At 45.6% G+C, this 18323-nt stretch overlaps 1 protein-coding gene across 5 annotated transcripts in view; it reads right to left on the bottom strand.

The window, feature by feature from the left end:
• The window catches only part of FHOD3 (formin homology 2 domain containing 3), a 484314-nt gene that overhangs the window by 105050 nt on the left and 360941 nt on the right, over positions 1 to 18323 (bottom strand). For all 5 annotated transcript variants that reach the window (XM_062201570.1, XM_062201571.1, XM_062201573.1 and 2 more), the window contains one exon: positions 17734 to 17850. In XM_062201570.1, coding sequence (XP_062057554.1) covers positions 17734 to 17850 — 117 coding nt within the window. The remainder of the gene's footprint in view (positions 1 to 17733; positions 17851 to 18323) is intronic.

Below are 18323 nucleotides of genomic sequence, written 5' to 3'. Positions count from 1 at the left end.
GAATTGCAGGTAGGACTCGAAATTTAATACATCTCTGGGGGCTAAATGTTAAGCTCATCATTTTGTACAGCTCCCAAATGTTATCAATATGCAAATGGCCCTTGGCAAGCAAAGGTCCCCTTCCCTGCCGCAAGTGGGAGGTAGTGGCAGGAAGAAGCAAAAGGGCAGATGGGAGAGAACCACATGGGGAGGGACTGAGACACATGAACGTCAGAGTTCAGAACTCTCACTGCCATGGACACCCAGAAGGCCCCGATTTCTGATGCAGGGAGGTGGCTGTGGGGTGGGGGATGCGTGATGGCCAGCCAGCCTTTACTGGGAATGCAGGGGCCTGTCCCAGGCCTCACAACCTAGCTTTCTGACAAATACACATGTTCTTCCCTAGCTTCCCATGGGAGTCACCTGAGCTCTAAAAGCTTAAAAGATCCTAGAAAAAGGATATGCAGGTCAGTAAAAAACTGCATTGTCATTGAATAGCATCCCTAGAAATAAGGATAGATTGAAGAAGTGTTACTAGAGGTGCCAAATGCAGAAGCAGCATTCACTGCAGAGCATTATCAAGTCTGCTTTGTCTCTGCAAGAGAACGTATGCCGTATCTCAACCCAGGTTCACCCTCAGGAGCACACGCTCCGTGTGATGCACAAGGAGCTCCCTCACTGTCTCAGTCAGTGCTCGCTTTTCCTGACCAAGTCTCAGGGCTTCCAGAAACTTCAGCCTTGCATCAGTTCTGGTCCTTTCCTCCTGGGTGTTCACTATTGCCAGGGACCCAGAAAACCTACTACATGGCAATTACCAATTAGGAGTATTTCACTTGGGTTCTTTTCTTTCTTGTAATATCCTCCGTTTTTTTGAGGGAGAGAAGCAAAGTCAAAAGACTTGCATTGTCTTTCTCATAGCAATTTAGCATTATTTCCATTATGCTAACTTGAGTAATAAAGGACTGGTTCCAGAAAGAACCAAAATTACATCCTTGATAATGAGAATGATTTCTTAGATTCAGAAATAAACAGTCACATCTGTTCCATAACACAATGGAAGTTTTAAATACCTAAACAGTCACCTCTCCTTTTCTCTAAGACTTTCCTGTCTTTTTAATGGAAAAGTGATCTGCCAGAAAGACAACACAAGACTTCCAGTCCAACCTTGACCTTAAGGAGTTGGAATGTCTCCTGGCTCCACTGCCCAGCCTGAGCCAACACAGCAAAGAGAGAGATAACTTGACCAACAGCAGAGGGGGAGATTTTCTGTCAATTACAGTCTTTCTCTTTGTTGGGCTAATAATCTGCAAATAGACTAAACAACTGGGAAGTCTTTATAAAGATAAGACTAAGACAAATAGGAGAGAGTACGATATTGTAGTGTCACTTTCTGTAACATTTGAGAGCCATTCAAAGTATAACTTCAATCTGCCAGTTAGCCCGAAATTCCTTTGAGCAAAATGATGACTTTAACTTGACAGTCAGCAGGCTTCTCTTCTGTTTTTCTATTACACAATACATTTTTAATTAATGCAAAGTATATTATAAAAATAGACACAAAACGTGGCAGCCACTCCTTACAAAAATTGATCTTTCTCCATCCCCTTGAATCTGGGCTGAACATGTGACTTACTTTGGCCAATATAGCAGTGTGATTCAATCCAAGCAAAGACACAAGAGGTATTTACACATGAGTGCCTGCTCCCTTGCTGCACTTGGCAGTTGGACATGAAGGAGCCTGGGCAGGGTGGCTGGGGGAGGAGACATGTTGCCCAGTAGAGGCATCAATTGAGCTGACATTCAGACAATGGCTACCTATGCAGTAAGGCAATCAATACTGACTGCAGCTGACTGATCCCGTGAGAGGGTGGCTTTAAGTTTAAGATTTCCCCGCAGGACATAGCCTGCCCTGGTGGTTATAGCTCATCTTGCTTGGTTGCTTCGGAGCAGGCACTGTTTCTTTGAGAGAAACAAGTCAGAGATATCAGTCTGCTCATCTGGCTGTAACAAGCATATTTCTGGCTTCTGTACTCTGCTTGCTTGATAACGGCCAAGGCCACCAAATGTAGTTTTGCCTTTAAAAACCCCCTGCCATTGCAACTCGCTGCTGTCTTCTCCAGCCTCGCTCTGTGGGAAGGCAGTCGCCAGCTGGCTAATACAGACTCCTGATCTGACCCCAAAAGTCTCGCTGTGTTTTTAGTTTCTGCACCCCGCAACAATCCAATGAACTGCTCAGAGTGAACGTGGCCACAATTACCCACCCATAGAACCATGAGGTAGACACATTATTGCTTCAAGTGACTACATGTTGGTGGTTGCTGACGTAGTTGGAAGCAACTGGACAGGACAAGCTTTGAGACTTTTCTCTGTTTCTGTCAAAGGCAGCTGGCATGTTTATGGTGGACTCTAATAAACGCAAAATGTAGAAGCAATTACAGTCATCCCAGACTCTGAACTATCATCTAAACTCATCTCCCACTGCCCCTAGTGTCAAACAAGCCGTTCACCCTCTCCCTTTCCTAAGAGGTCTGGGTCCTCTGCCTGGAAGGCACTCTGGTCTTTGGTCTTCCTGAATTCCTCCTGACACTGCCTTCAATGACCACAGTGGGAATGCTCTTTATTTCTCTAAATTTTCATATGCACTTTTCAAAAATTATTTATTTATTTGAAAGGCAGAGAGATGGGGGGGGGGCGCGTAGGGTAGAGAGGGAGGAGGGAATAAGGCAGAGAGAGAATCAAAGTCTCACCCACTGGTTCACTCCCCAAATGCCCACAACAAACCAGGACTGGACCAGGCAGAAGCTGGGAACTAGAACTGAAGTCATGTATCCCATGTGGATGGCAGGGACCCAAGTGTCTGGGCCATCATCATTGACTCCAAGGGTGTGCATTAGCAGGAAGCTAGAAGTGGAAGCAGAACCAGGACTTAAATTCAGGCATCCTAAGCAGTGTCTTCAATGCTGTGCCAAATGCCCATCTCATATATCCTTTTGGCACATCATCACAAATGGCTGGTATCTTCCTTAACTGTTCTGTGAATGATCGTCATTGCTATCAAGGCTGTGAACTCCTCAGAGGATGGTCCCTGTCTCCTATTTCTCGTCCTATCCCTACCTCACCAGTATCTGCCTGAGGACCACCAACACATTCCGAGTTTGGTTTTCTCTCTCACTCATCCAAGCAGTATCATGATATAGCAGCTGAATACATTATAAACAGAGAAGCATCATTTCCATGTCTCCTTTGCTTTTGTTGTATATCTTGTAAAGAAATTAGCTTTTATATTAAAAGTTAGCCATAAAATAAATGTTGGTACATTAAACCCAACAATACTTGTAAGTGAAGGCCTCTTTCATTGGAAATAGGGTAAGCTCTTGGATTTCCATTTTCAGTCAAACTGAGTAACAGGAAACAGATTTACCCACAACAAAAACAACAGAAAACAAACAAAATAGCAAAAACAATGGCACTCAAGAAACTGGCCATGAGAAACATGGTCAAGGTCAGCGATTCCGGAGATGAGAAGCAAAGGAGGTGATCCTTGGTGTTGTCCTAGCTTAGTGCTTAGAGAGTGCATAGGCTGGGGTACAAGAAGGAGAACCCAAGCAGAGCTTGGGGAAACCAAGGTAGCCCAAGTGCATGGGGTAATATGCCCAAAAGTGCCTACCCAGAGGCCTCTGTACATCTGCAGGGAGTTTCCAGTAGGCATTCAGTTGAGGACTGATTAGCAAATTCATATGAGGAAATGACCTGAGCCCAGTGAAAAACTACCCAAAAGAATGAGCATTTGTTCAGGTTCTAACAAGTATCTTGACTCAACAGAAAAATGCCAGACTCAACGTAGCTCTGGTGTCACCTAATAAAGCTGAAAATGTGAACTCCACAGGGATTAAACCCAGCAATATGAACCTTCCAAGACGTGGCATTCAATAAAAAGTGACCAGATTTGCAAAGTTAAGAAAGCACAAGCCATTCGGAGGGCAAAAAATAAATCTTTTGAGACCAATCTAGAAATGACTAAGGTGATAGGAGCTACTGACTGAAATATTAAAACAGTTATCATCACCATAATCCATGATTATCAAGAAGAGATGTAACATGTCAATATTGAAAGACATTTTTTTTAACTTTTATTTAATGAATATAAATTTCCAAAGTACAGCTTATGGATTACAATGGCTTCCTCCCGCCCATAACTTCCCTCCCACCCGCAACCCTCCCCTTTCCCGCTCCCTCTCCCATTCCATTCACATCAAGATTCATTTTCAATTCTCTTTATATACAGAAGATCAATTTAGTATATATTAAGTAAAGATTTCAACAGTTTGCACCCACACAGAAACACAAAGTGAAACATACTGTTTGAGTACTAGTTATAGCATTAAATCACAATGTATAGCACATTAAGGACAGAGATCCCACATGAGGAGCAAGTGCACAGTGACTCCTGTTGCTGATCCAACAAACTGACACTCTAGTGAAAGGCATGTTTTTAAAAAGCCCAGTTGAAGCAGTAGACTAACTCTTAGAAAACAAATGATCAGTGATCTTGAAGGCAGAGCTTCATAACCATTCAGAATGAAATGCAATGAGAAAAAGTACTGAACAAAATCAAAAGAAAGCACCAACAAACTCTGGGGGAAACTTCAGATGGCCTAATATACACACCATTGACTGAAAAACTTCTTAATCTGATGACAACAATAAACCCATAAATCCAAGTATCTCAACGGGATCAAGCACAAGAAACATGAAGAAAACTATATTGAGAAATAGCAAAACCAAATTTCTAAACACTAATGATAAAGAGAGAATCCTGAAAATAACCACAGGGAAAAAGATATGTTACACACAGAGATACAAAAATAAGGGTGAGGGTGACAGAAGACTTATTATCAGAAGCAATGTAAGGTAGAAAAAAGTAGAGCAATATCTTTAAAGTACTAAAAGAAAAAATAACTTTATTAACCTGTAATTGTTTACCACCAAGAACAAAAAAGTGAAATAAATTTTTTCAGACATTCAAAAAACAAGAATGCAACACTAAGGCCTGAGCTATAAGAAGTGCTGGCAAAAAGGTAAAGGACACCACATGGCCATGTGTATCTACAGAAAGGAATAAAAAGAGAGAGAGAAAAAAAAAAGGTAATGACAAAGGCACATATAAAGCCTTGTCACTTAAATGTCTTCAAAGGGTAACAGATGATTTAACACAAACCCAGTAACAACATACTCTGGGGTTTACAACACATATGAAAGCAAAACACAGGATGACATGAGTATGAACGCTGGGAAGACAAAACATGATAATTCACTGCTGCCAGGGTGTTATACTATACATGAAACAGAATAGTACCACTTAAAGATAGACTAGGATAAGTTAGAATGCATACCACAAACCCAAAAGCAACCACTAAAACAACCCAAGGAGTTATTACAATAAAAAAGGCAACAAAGGAGACAAAAGTGATGAGTAAACTATAGTCAATTACCCAAAAAGGCAGAAAAAGGCAAAACAGAAAAAGAGGTGGAATAAATAGAAATAGCAAGTTCATAGGTTCAAACTCAACCAAATCAATATTCACATTAACTATAAACAGTCTAAACAGCCCAATTAAGTCAGAGATTGTTAGATTAAAAAAAATTTAATATGTTGCCAAGAAAAAATTCAACACATAATTTTATAAATATAAAATATATATTAAATGTAAATATTATAAATATAAAATATAATTTATTTTCAAAGAAAAGGATGGAAAAAGATACACCATATTAATATAACTATTGAAAAAACTAAAGAGGCTATATTACTAGCAGATAATGTGAACTGAAGAGAAAAGTATATTACCAGTGATAAAGGTCAATTAAAAATGATAAAGGAGTCATCACAAAACAATTAAAAATACTTATGCACCTAATTTAGAAAAAAAGGAAAAAAAATTAACAGAACTGTGAGTAAATTCAAAACTACAAGATTTCCTTACTATTCTCTCAGAAATTCATAGAACAAGTAGACAGAAAATGACTAAACATACAAAGTGCTAGAACAATGCCATCTACCAAACTGACATTCCAGAACCTTCCATGTAACATTAGAACACAAACTCTTTCCAGGTACACACAGAACATTTGTCATGTTAGCTCCCATGCTGGACTATAAAACAAATCTCAGCAAATTTAAAAGGATTCAAGTCATAAAAAATGTTCTCTGGCCGGTGCCGTGGCTTAACAGGCTAATCCTCCACCTTGCGGTGCCGGCACACCAGGTTCTAGTCCCGGTTGGGGCACCGAATTCTATCCTGGTTGTCCCCCTTCCAGGCCAGCTCTCTGCTATGGCCCGGGAAGGCAGTGGAGGATGGCCCAAGTGCTTGGGCCCTGCACCCGCATGGGAGACCAGGAGAAGCACCTGGCTCCTGGCTTCGGATCAGCGAGATGTGCCGTCCGCAGCGGCCATTGGAGGGTGAACCAACGGCAAAAAGGAAGACCTGTCTCTCTCTCTCACTATCCACTCTGCCTATCAAAAAAAAATATATATATATATATATATTCTCTGACTACAATTTTATGACATCAGGAATCAATAGCAGAAAGATACCTTAAACACCCACGATGTTTATAAGCTAAACAAACACATCAAAATCACTCGGTGAATTATCAAAAATCAAGAGATTAAGAAATATTTTGCAGTGAAAATAAATACAGAATATATGAAAATTTGTGGGATGCTAAAGCACTCAATAGAGGAACACTTGTAACACTAAATGCCTTTTTAGAATAGACAAAAATATCCGGTGGCCAGCATTGTGGTGCAGTGGGTTAAGCTCCTGCTTGTAATGCCAGCATCCCATAGTAGAGCACCACCCGTTCTGCTTCTCATTCAGCTTCCTGCTAATGCACCTGAGGAGGCAGTGAAAATGGCCCTATTACTTGGGCCCCTGGCATCCATACCGGAGACAAGGATGGATCCTGGCTTCACTTGGCCCAGACCTGGTTATTGCAGTCATGGGGAGTAAACCAGTGAACAGAAGATCAATCTCTTTCTCTCTCTCTCTCTCTTTCTCTCTCCCTCCCTCCCTCCCCCCAACCCTTACCTCTCCCTCCCTCTCACAGTCTTTCTTTTCTTTTTTTTTTGACAGGCAGAGTGGATAGTGAGAAAGAGAGAGAGACAGAGAGAAAGGTCTTCCTTTTTGCCATTGGTTCACCCTCCAATGGCCGCCGCAGCTGGTACATCTCGCTGATCCGAAGCCAGGAGCCAGGTGCTTCTCCTGGTCTCCCATGCCGGTGCAGGGCCCAAGGACTTGGGCCATCCTCCACTGCCTTCCCAGGCCATAGCAGAGAGCTGGCCTGGAAGAGGGGCAACCAGGATAGAATCCGGCGCCCCGACCAGGACTAGAACCCGGTGTGCTGGCGCCGCAAGGCGGAGGATTAGCCTGTTAAGCCACGGCGCCAGCCAGTGTCTTTCAAATATGTAAATAGTTGTGTTAAAAAAAATCTCCAAATCTCAAAAAGCAAATTTCATCCAGAGTAAGCAAAAGAAAGGTCAAATACAGTACAAGTCAATGAAATACAAACAGAAAAATAGAGAAATTAAATGAAGCAAAATTTTGAGATCAATAAAATTGGTAAAACTTCTAGCAAGACTGACTAGAAAAAAATAAGATATAAATCACCAAAGCTAGTGCATAGAAAGATAACATCACTGTAAGTAGTAAAAGAATAGTAAGGCACTATTCTAAATAATTATTCATAGCCAAAAGTCAGAAGCAATGCAAATGTCTATCAAGAGGTAAACAGTTAAAGCAATTAGAGTTTATTCATACAACAGAGTACTAACCCAGTAATAAAAAGACTGAAAAACTGAAATACACAACAAAATGAATGAACCTCTAAACAATCAAGCAAATTGAATGAAGCCACCCCACGAGAGTACCTGATTACATTTAAATAAAATATTTAAAATGCACACTGCTTTCTAATGACAGGGAGCAGCTCAGTAGCCACTTAGGATGGGGAAGGGATGCAGTAATCCCAAGGAAGCATGAGAAAATTCTCAAGGGCAATGGATATGAACACTGTCTTTTTTAAAAGATTCATTCAAGAGGCAGAGTGACAGAGACAAGGAGAGACAAAGAGAAATCTTTCATCTAGTCATTCAAACCCCAAATGGCTGCAACAGCCAGCGCTGGGCCAGGCTGAAGCCAGGAGCCTGAATCTCCATCCAGGTCTCCCACGTGGGTGACCAGGGGCCCTACCTAGTAGCATGGGCCATCCTCCACTGCCTGCCCAGGCGCATGAACAGGAAGTTGGATCAGGAGCCAAGCAGCTAGAACTAGTCTGACACTCCAACAGGGGATTCTGGCATTGCCAGCAGTGACCTAACCCACAGCACCACACTGCCAGCCCCATGCACCTTATTTTGAATGTGGTAATGGTTTTACCGGTATACCTCAGGCAAAACAAGTCTAGTTTTTTTGCATGTCAATTTCACTGCAAAAGTTGTATAACTTTTTTTACTGTAACTTTGGTACTACTGAGTTAAATAAAATCCTATTTGTGAAAGATACAAACTTTCAGCATTTCCAACTTTCCACATAAATTAAAATCTCTGGTTAAATAGTAACAAAAGCCAAACTAAGTTCACAAAAAAATCTGATATCTGAAATTATCACTTAATTCACAAGTAGATCATTTAACATGGAGACACGGGGATCAGACTTGACCATGGCAATTCAGTGATGTTAATGGTGAGACTGTCTTCACAACCTAGTTATGAAACTGAGAGTCACTCCATCTAAAGATCGAGAGGTAAGAGGTAACTCTAGGTCATGACCAGCTATGAAGGAAACTAGCTTGCCCTGAACCAGGGAAATGTAGTGAACTTGGATCACAGCTTCAGGGCCACATCCCAGCTCTCACAATGAAAGGTGGAAGGCCCAGAGGTGGCGGCAAGGAACGGGCGTCATCACTGCTACAGTCCTGGACACACCTGCCATCCAACAGCAGGACACGGCTGAGGGCTCCCTCTGGCTTCCTGTCTCCAGCCTGTCACAGCCACGCTGCTCCGGGGCAGATCTGAGCTTCTGGCCACGGGAAGGGACGGCAGGGCCCACGCGGCGCGCTGCGGAGACCGACCCACGTGGAGTCTCACATTACTGCGCTGGCTCACGAGGACATACGAAGCCATTCCTCCAGGCCCCAGCTGTCGTCACACTTCAGCCTGCCCGCCAGCCCCTTCTGCAGGCCCTGACCTTGGCGCACAGAAGTTCTTGCCCATTCTCCCATTCCCTCTTACTTTCCACCCTTCTGTCCAAGACCAAATACGTCTTCCAGCCCAAAGGAGGTCAGGCTTCGCCTGTCACGGCTCCAGGTCCTCCCCTGTTGTGTTTCAGCTCAACTGCTCTCCTGGCAGCTTCCAGAAGCACTGCCTGCCACCAGCAAAGTCTGTGTTCCATGGCCTCAGGGCTCCCTGTTCCTCATCTAGTCTCTGCCTCTCTGTTCCAGGTCAACTCACCCCTCCTGGGCACACGCGCCTCTGCTCTAGACACCACGTTGATCCCAGAGAGCCTCCCACTCCCAGCTCTTGCACAACTGCGGCACAGTGCTTAGAAGAAGGATGTGGACTCACTCCACGTCCTTGTCCCCTGCTTCCCCTCCCATCGACTGCCACTTGGTAAAGTGCACCTGGTCTTGCCCGGCTGACTCCGTTTCCCAGAGCTCTGGCCAGAGAGGAGCCTCCCAACGACAGCATCAGCCCCAGGCCCTCATTTTGAGGGCCTCCGGCGTCTGAATGCTCTTCTGGGGAGGTTTGTTTTCATTCCAGCATTTATTGTAGTGGGACCTCTATCTGCAGATGGTTTGCTTATCTTTGGTTTCTGTCACTAATGTGTGAGCCTGATAAAGTCAAGGACTTGGTCTGCTTCCCTCAGCGTCCGGTTCCCATGCCAGGGACAGGGTTGGCACACAATGTGCACTTAATGTTTGCTGAATGAAATGTGTGAATAGGGGCACACACACATGCACACATACACGCACGCGCGCACACACACACCTCTTTGCTCTGTGATCTTTGTACAATGTCTGCAAAAACACCACAGCCAGTGACAACTGGGAACCTGGCCACCTGGGGCTGTCCCACCAAGAGAGGATGCACAAGCAGGGGTGGCACACAGCACACAGAGCTTCAGATGCCCACAAATCCAGGAGCTCAGAATGCAATCCAGGTCTCCTCTATGGGTGGCAGGAACCCAAACACCTGAGCCACCCCTGCTGCTTCCCAGGTCTGCATTAGCAGGACGCTGCAGCCAGGACACAGAGCTGGGTATCAAACGCCAGCTACCTTGATGTGGGACACAGGGGTCTTTCCTAGCCAAGTGCCTGACTCTCCAATATTTTTGCACCTCCTACCTCAACCTAATTCTTAAGCATGATACATAATGTTCTCACTTGCAAGTGGAATTACAGCACAATACTTAAGGTTGTTAAATAAGAGAAAGAAAGTTACCTAAGCCGGGGGCGGGGGGGGGGGGGGGGGGAAGAAGAACCAAAAACCTGTTCTGGTCTCAGTTTCCAAAGGAAGAACACAAGATTGAGAGAGTGTACAAACTGCCCTGGCCTTTGTTGCCATGGTAACGGGCGAGGCAGTGCAGGAACAAGGCAGGGAGCTGGCTGCTGACACTCTGAAGAGAGGGAAGGGGCAGTAATGGCAGGAAGGCTCCCCCAGCCCCATTCCGGAGAATGAGACCAACAGCGTGGGATTCGCACAGAGCGACCCTAGAGAAACAGAGCTGTATCTATAAAATCCAAGTGCACACAGAGGCGGCTGACTTGATGTTTCCTCCAAATCTTTCAATAAAATAGCCAAGCCAGGAAGGTGCAGCAGCTTAGCCCACATCTTTGCAGGCCTCAGGCCACTGGAGGATGTGATCCCACTTTCAAAGCGGACGAACACATGTTTCACAGGGCTGGGAGGTGCAGGGGGGCAATGTGAGCAAAAGAGGATGTCACAGCTCCTTCTGCCTGGGCAAGTCAGAGCAATTAGACAGGACGCTTGTGACCTCCCTGGGTGGAGGATCAGGAGGAATGGACCAGCAAACGAATGCCTAAAGATGGAGAACAGAGCAAATACAGAGGCAGGGCCTCAGCAGAGTGCAGAAGGTCCATGGGTTCAAGTACAGGGAGGATGAAGCCCACCGACTGGTGACGGTGCTGCAAGGCGTGTGCAGAATCCAAACCTGAGCACGCCCACCTGCGATGTTAATGGGGCAGGGCCCAGGGACAGGCAGTGGGGAGTCATTCAGGGTTTCTGAGCAGGAAGCATCGCTTGCTCACACCTGGATTTCAGAAAGGATACAGGACACGGCTCACAGTCATGGACAGAGCAGGCACCATGCAGATCTTGAACTAAACCGATAGTAGCAGAAATGATGAGAGAGTCAGATGCAAACCTACTGGGGGAGGAAGGCTGCCTGGCATCTGCTGAGGACCCAGAGTACTCCACCAGGGCAGAAGGGTGACACAGCCCAGGGCCCCAGCCCCCACTGCCCCGAAGCCAGACCCTATTCCTGCAAACTTGGTCCACCCATGGGACTGGCGTGTCTCCTCTTGCGCACTTTGGATGTAACACAATCAGTTGATTAGGATCACATTTTGCCTTACAGGAACTCTTATTGTTTGTAACAGGAGCTAACAGCAGGCAGGTGGGCGGAGGGCTGTTGCCTAGAAACTGAGGCAGAGGACCCAGGCCATGATGCTACCTTGGTTTCTTGTTGGCAACTGTGGACTGGGTGCCACTCACTGCACAAAAGCAATGTCTTTGATCCCATTTTACAGACTATATTTGATTTTCCAATGATATCTGGATTTTTCTAAAAACTTAATTTGATCAACTAATTTGAATTTTTTTTTTTACTAAAAGGTGAATGTTTTTAATTGGACAATGGGGCTCTCAATACCACTGACATACTTTTAAAAATAATATTATGTAGACCAAGCAACAGAATATAGCTGGCACCCAGCTCAGTTATCTGCAGACAGCAGTGAGTCAAAAACCAGATAAGCAGAACCTCAAGGCACACGCGGATACCAGTGAGGTCAGGACAAGAAATGATCAAAGCCAAAGCAGACAAGAACGAAGAGAGAGAAGCATTCAGATCCACCCAGAACAGACAAGGCACTTGGAGGAGGTGATGAGGATGAGGAAGATACAGGCACCAACAAGTTACACCTGGGGCAACCATCAAAAGGCAGGCCCGGCAGACCCAGCAGGCAAGCACTGGAAAAGCCCAGTAACTGAGAACAGGAAGAATTGCCTAGAAACTGAGGCCTTGGGAAGAGCCCACACACCAACCGTAGAAGCAGAATTTCCAGGGGCCCCAGGAAGTGGGGGTTCAATACAGAGAAGCAAGAAGGCACGGCAGGACCCCACTCCGCTAATCCTAGCTGCTTGTTCTCATCTTCCCAAAATACTGCCACGCTCTTTGCTCCGCTCTGTCAACCTAATGGCAGGTAATACAATTGACAACGGGACCGTTTCAAGGTGCCACGTGATGCAGCCATAGTCCAGTGACAACTCAGGAAAATGTAAAGGAAACTTTGGAGAAAGGAGAGCACTGCCAGCCTTCATCGCTTGGGGAAGGCTGGCAGCACAGGCAATAGGCAGTGTTCCCAAGGGAGCAGCCAGCAGCCATGACCTGCGGAGCTGCGGACAGGGGACACACCCATGGGGAAGGGATGGGGGACTCGCTACGTGGTGTTGGGAGTCACGGCAGTATTGAAGTTGGACCTCAGCTTCACACCATTCACCAGAACAATTTTCAGACAAACTATGCACGTGTGAGAAATGTAACTATGGAAGTTAGAAGAAACTATGGAAGAAAAAGCCTCCAACAGGAAAGCAAAACCCAGAAGACAGAAAAGACTAAAAAATTTAACTCATAAAACACAAATTGGTAAAAATATCAAAATGAAGTAAAAAAATCAGTGACCTAGGAAAATAACTAATGACCATTTTGCGGTTTATTCTCTCTCTCCCCCCAACAAACCCTTTCAAACAGATGCCTAAGACATGAGTGGACAACTCAAATATACAGTGTAACTGTATACACGTATAATGGGATGCAGCTCACTCTTAGGAGGGAGGAAAGCCTACCATTTACAGTGACATGGGAGGACACTGTGCTAAGTGAGACAAGCCAGTCACAGGACACACACTACGGGATTCCTCTGATACAGGCATCTAAAATAGGACGGTGGTCACCCAGGGACCAGCAAAAGGAGAATATGAAGAACTACGGTGCAACAGCAATAGGTTGCAGCTACACAGTGAGCCACCTCCAGAGACCTGCCAGACAAGAGTGCTTATAATTAACAAGAAAGCATCAAGCACTCGGACACTTTAGGAGAGTGGATCTCAAGTCTTAGCACACACACACACACACCCGTAAAAGTGCATTCTTTCTTCATTCCATATTTTCCAGTACTACTCTACCAGGGGAAATCATTCCTTCTATCTGGCCGTATAATACCCCAGGAACTAGGAAACACTGCTAGGATAGGTCATTCGCAAACTCTTCTGGACACGAACCTGTAAAAATAGGCAGGTGTAGAAAAGCAGGGCACAACTGTTGGAGGACAGAGAGCAGCAGCAGTGCTTCAGGGGCACACTGATGCTCCAGGCTACAGCTGAGCACGCCCACATGCAAGGTCTCACTGGTGCTGAATATCGGAGCATGCGCTTTCTCCTACACCCTGCCAGGGAGCACTCACGCTGCAGGACAGGCTCCCGTCTCGGTGCACTCCCTGCAAAGGCTCCCGGGCCTCCAGGCCCTTCCACAGCCCTAGGCACCGAAGTAGCTAAAAATCTGAACACCAAGGAGCCTCCAGCTGCCATTTCTGAAAAGGCCCACAAGGTGGAGACATCACGGCAAGCAAGGAGAAGACCGAGGCCTGCGGGTCCCAGGGCTGGGGCGTGCGTTTGCTTGTGGTGTGGTTATTGTTTGCTTGTTTGTTTCATTTGAACACTGGCACAGGCATGGTTCAGAGATGCCTGTAATTTTGTTTTCTCTCAAAAACAAAATATTTAGAACTTCTCTGCTCAGAAAGTACATTTTCAAAATTGAAGTTTTTTTGTTTTTTTTTTGTTTGTTTGTTTGTTTTTAAGGTCTGCTTTCATTCAATAGTTGCCTTGTGTATCCCTGAGGGCCTCTGCAAAATAGCTCACATTTCCTTGTTTGGTTTTGGCACAACTCAAGTTCCAATTTCATGAAAATTAAGGCGACACTTTTTCTAAAAGAGAGCTCTTCAGATGCAGCTGTAATGGGAGACAGAAAGGTGGACTCGTTTTAATACCTTTGCCCTGACTTAATTGGGGGTGCTGTTCTTTTCAGTTCTTCCTTTGTAGGTCCTTTCATCAACCCAAGTTTTATGAATCCCCAACACATTCATTTGTTTGGGGGAAATTGGAAAACTCTAAGCTCATGTTGATGCCCAACTGCTTTTGCAAAGCGGGGTGAGATGCCTGCAGGGGTGTTCGAGTTGGCCTGACTCTCCTAGGACTTCCCAGAAGGGAGTGGTGCTTCCCAGTTGAAGCAGAGGAGTTCTAGAGCCTCCCAGGACTGTGCCGGCTCCTGGCGCAATGTTTGCTGGCTAGAAGTGCACTGACAGAAGACGTGGGTTCTCACTGTCAGATGCAACCATGCTCCGTGACAGCTCGATATCCTGCCTTAGGAGAAGGAGGCTTGCTGCTGCATAATAATACAAGGTTATGTGCAACGGTCTGTCTTACTAACTCCACTGAAGTATTCACCTAAGTAAACACAACCAAATGCCTCATCCACAGGGCAGAAAAGGCTTATGTGTGAGATCAGATTCTGAGTGACACCCAAAGCATCTGGGTGTCAAAAATAGAGAGAGGATGGCGCTGTGGTGCGGGAGTTAAGCCGAAGCTGGCGACACCTGCATCCCATATGGAATGGTGGATCGAGTCTCGGCTGCTCTGCTTCTGATCAAGCTTCCTGCTAATGTGCCTGGAAAGACAGTGGATGTTAGTCTAACTGGGTGAGCCCCTGCCACCCATGTGGGAGTTCCAGATGGAATTACTGGCCCCTGGCTTTGGCCTGGCTCAGCACCAGCTGTTGTGGTCATTTGGGGAGTAAACCAGCAGATGGATCTAAGATCTCTCTCTTTGTCTCTATGACTCTTTCAAATTAAAAAATAAAAACACCTTTTAAAAATGCAAATGATAAATCCTTAAGTGCAACTGACAAAATACTCTCAGGCAAGGTACATGAACATGACTTGGAATCAGAGAACTTTTTTTTTTTTCCAATCACAAAACACAAGCTTTCAGGTGAGAGTAAGAAGTGGAAATGCAGCCAGGCCCCCGACTTCCTGGTGTTATACAAAACTGCACATCCAGTATTCTGAGAGAGTCGTCATGTGGTTTTCCAAAGCTGCACATGGTGAGAGTTGAAAGGACATGCAAATATAAAGGGAGGAGTGAACTATTTGAGGCGACAATACTGCCTGTGGACCTGGTAGGTGGCAAAAGTAACCAAGCTCCTTTGGCCAGAGTATGCTGTAAAGAGAATGTGAACTTGGAAGACGTGTGTCTTACTCCATTGCTGGGGTAATGGCCTGCTGGGTCTCAGTGCAAAGGCTCCCTAATAGTGATTTAATCCCAGTGCCTCCTTCAAACCTACAACCACTTAGCCCACACCTCCCTAGGGCCTCCCAAGGATGTCCCTGGGTGCCACACAGGTTCAGCAGACATTGCATACCCTAGGTTGAACCCCTGATCTGATTTTCTTCTTCTCCTGAGTTCCTAGTTTTTGCCATCCACACACTTGTGCAGGTCTGGACTCTCACTGCTTCCCTGCTCCCAGCCTCCAGCCATGTCCACCCAAGCACTGTGGCCAGCAGCCCCTGTTCCTGCAGTCTGGCCCTACCCGTCCGCTCTACGCTGATGACAAATCAGAGCCTCTGACCTCCTGCTTCCAAATCGGAACAATTCCCCTGGTCACAGAATAGTCTAATCCCTACTCTGATCTTCCAGGTCCTCCAGGAACCAGCCCCACCCTTCCTGACTTAAGTGCCCGAGGAGCAAGTCAGGAAGTACAAACCAGGAAGGACAGGAGCCGGGGGTCCTTCGGGAGCCTGGATCCTGGACTTCCCAGCTCAAACCTGGACTTGGCTTCTGGGAATTGGGAAGGTGACCACGGCTGGGGCTTCCCCTCCAGAACCCAAGAGGAGCCGCACTCTCCCACCCCCAAAGCCTAGGGCTTCGGTAAACCCATGGGCCACTCCCCTATCCTTTTAATTTCCCAGCTTCATGAACCTCCAACGTGCTTCCAACCAATGGGTGGCTAACTCACTTGCTCCTTCATCCACGATCCATGCGGCTCTCCTGTAGCCATGCCCCAGGTATCATGGGGGACACAGAATGAATGGAGCCTGGCTCAAGCCCTGTAGCATCTGACAGCCTGGCAGGTGCAAGATGTGTGACATCCAATCAGTCAGACTCCAATATAGCAAGGGTCATCTCTATGGTGACCTCACCCAGAACTATGGATAATCTGGGCTGATCCCAAAAGGATATACACTACGGTAAATGACAGAGCTACGGATGGGTAAGAATTCTTTAGAGTAATCAGCTTGCCACTGAGACCTAACTCAGCCCGAGCATTTGTCTCAGGGAGCCTGATACCACCTTAGACTTCAACAGTGACACTGGCTAGGCAAACCTCACTGTACACCTCTTCTTCCTGGGGTTGAAGTCTTGCCTGCTCCACAACCTGATCAAACCTCCAATCACCAGAAGTGGTCAGCAACATATACATTAGAATACACCCAAGAGGATCAGAACATGGCAAACAGGTCACTTGTTTTAAAACCATGATAATCTTTCTGAGTGGCTTCAGTCTCTGTTCCTTGTGAACCACGAACGACCAAAAGCTATGCACCAGCCTCCCCTATGCTGCACCCCCAACAGGAGATACACACGCTTAGCTCCACACAACCCCCTCATGCAGACTTTTTCACTTGCTCAACAAAACCACCCTTTAGGGTAAGGCCTGGCACAGCTAGCATTTTGCCCTCAGGGATTAAATAACTTCCAAGTGAGTGGGTTGGAACCCTGACCAGTCGTCTCCAACTCAGCACTCCTGCCATGTAAGGGCAACTTGTTCTTAATTGTTCTAAAATGACAGGTCTTACCTTTCTCTTGTAAACACATCCTTGTGCAATCACTGGCTTCCAGGAGCAATCATCAGTTAATTTCTGGTGGTCTAATACTCTTGCCAAGTCAAATTCCTCCCATGTACCCATATAATCACTGTCTCTTTTGGTAGGTCCGAGATTAATTACACACACCTTAATGGGCCTGCTTACCTTCTGATTTACATGGATTCAGTCATTCAAAGGTGAAACTGATGGATATAAGACAAATTGCAGAGCTTACATAACATCTTGAGTTGTTCTTAAGAGGTGAATCAAACATGCACACTTAAATATTTCAGAAGAAATTTTTATGCTCCTTCTGGTAAGTACAGAGAGGGCTGAGACAATACTACCAATAAAATCTCATGTCTGATAAGATATTTACTCAGTACATAGTGTGAAATGGAAAATATTCTTGCCTGTAGACTACGTTCTGTAAGGGAAAATACTTCAGAGTATGTCTTTTACTTGTACTTCTCCTTTAACCCAATTCCCTCCTCCTGGGGACAGTGGAGCCATCAGCGTGCTCACAAAGCTCACCTTTCTGACGACCTGGCCTCCTGAGGTGGCGAGAGAGATGATGTGGTGGTGGTGGGTCCCCCAGGCCCAGCGGGGGGTCTTGCCGAGTGGTAAGTGCTGTTGCCAAAGTTGGCATATCTAAAAAGTGCACAGGTGTGGGTTGGGGTGGGGGAGGGGTGGAGAAAAGATGACAAGTCAGTAGATGGAATCATCCTAATTTGTGTAAGAAACGCAGATCTGTCCGTGCTGATTCTAACCTAAAGAGACTTACTAACTGCCTTCTTCCAATCGATTCCCATCAAGTTTCCAAACGTCCAAAACCAGTAGGCAGCAGAATTTATATAACAGAGTTTCACTAAACACCTCACAATTCTTGTCTCTTAAAGTCTGTGTCATAACTATTTGCTGACATAAATAAAGAATCCAATTATTTTCATTTGAGCCGCAAAGATTTTTCTCCCCTCTCACAGCAGAACTAACATTCATGCCATGATAAGTCTAGAAAACACCCCAGGTTTGACTAAAGAAGTACCTTGGGAAGGTTTCTGCTTCAGGCATTTTCTAATCCATTTCATTGATTAAATCTGATCCCATCCTCTGCCTCGGGATGA

This window comes from Lepus europaeus, chromosome 9 (assembly GCF_033115175.1).
Source record: "Lepus europaeus isolate LE1 chromosome 9, mLepTim1.pri, whole genome shotgun sequence".
Lineage (NCBI taxonomy): Eukaryota > Metazoa > Chordata > Mammalia > Lagomorpha > Leporidae > Lepus > Lepus europaeus.
The sequence above is the reverse complement of the archived record's forward strand: the minus strand, read 5'-3'. Positions and strand labels throughout refer to the sequence as shown.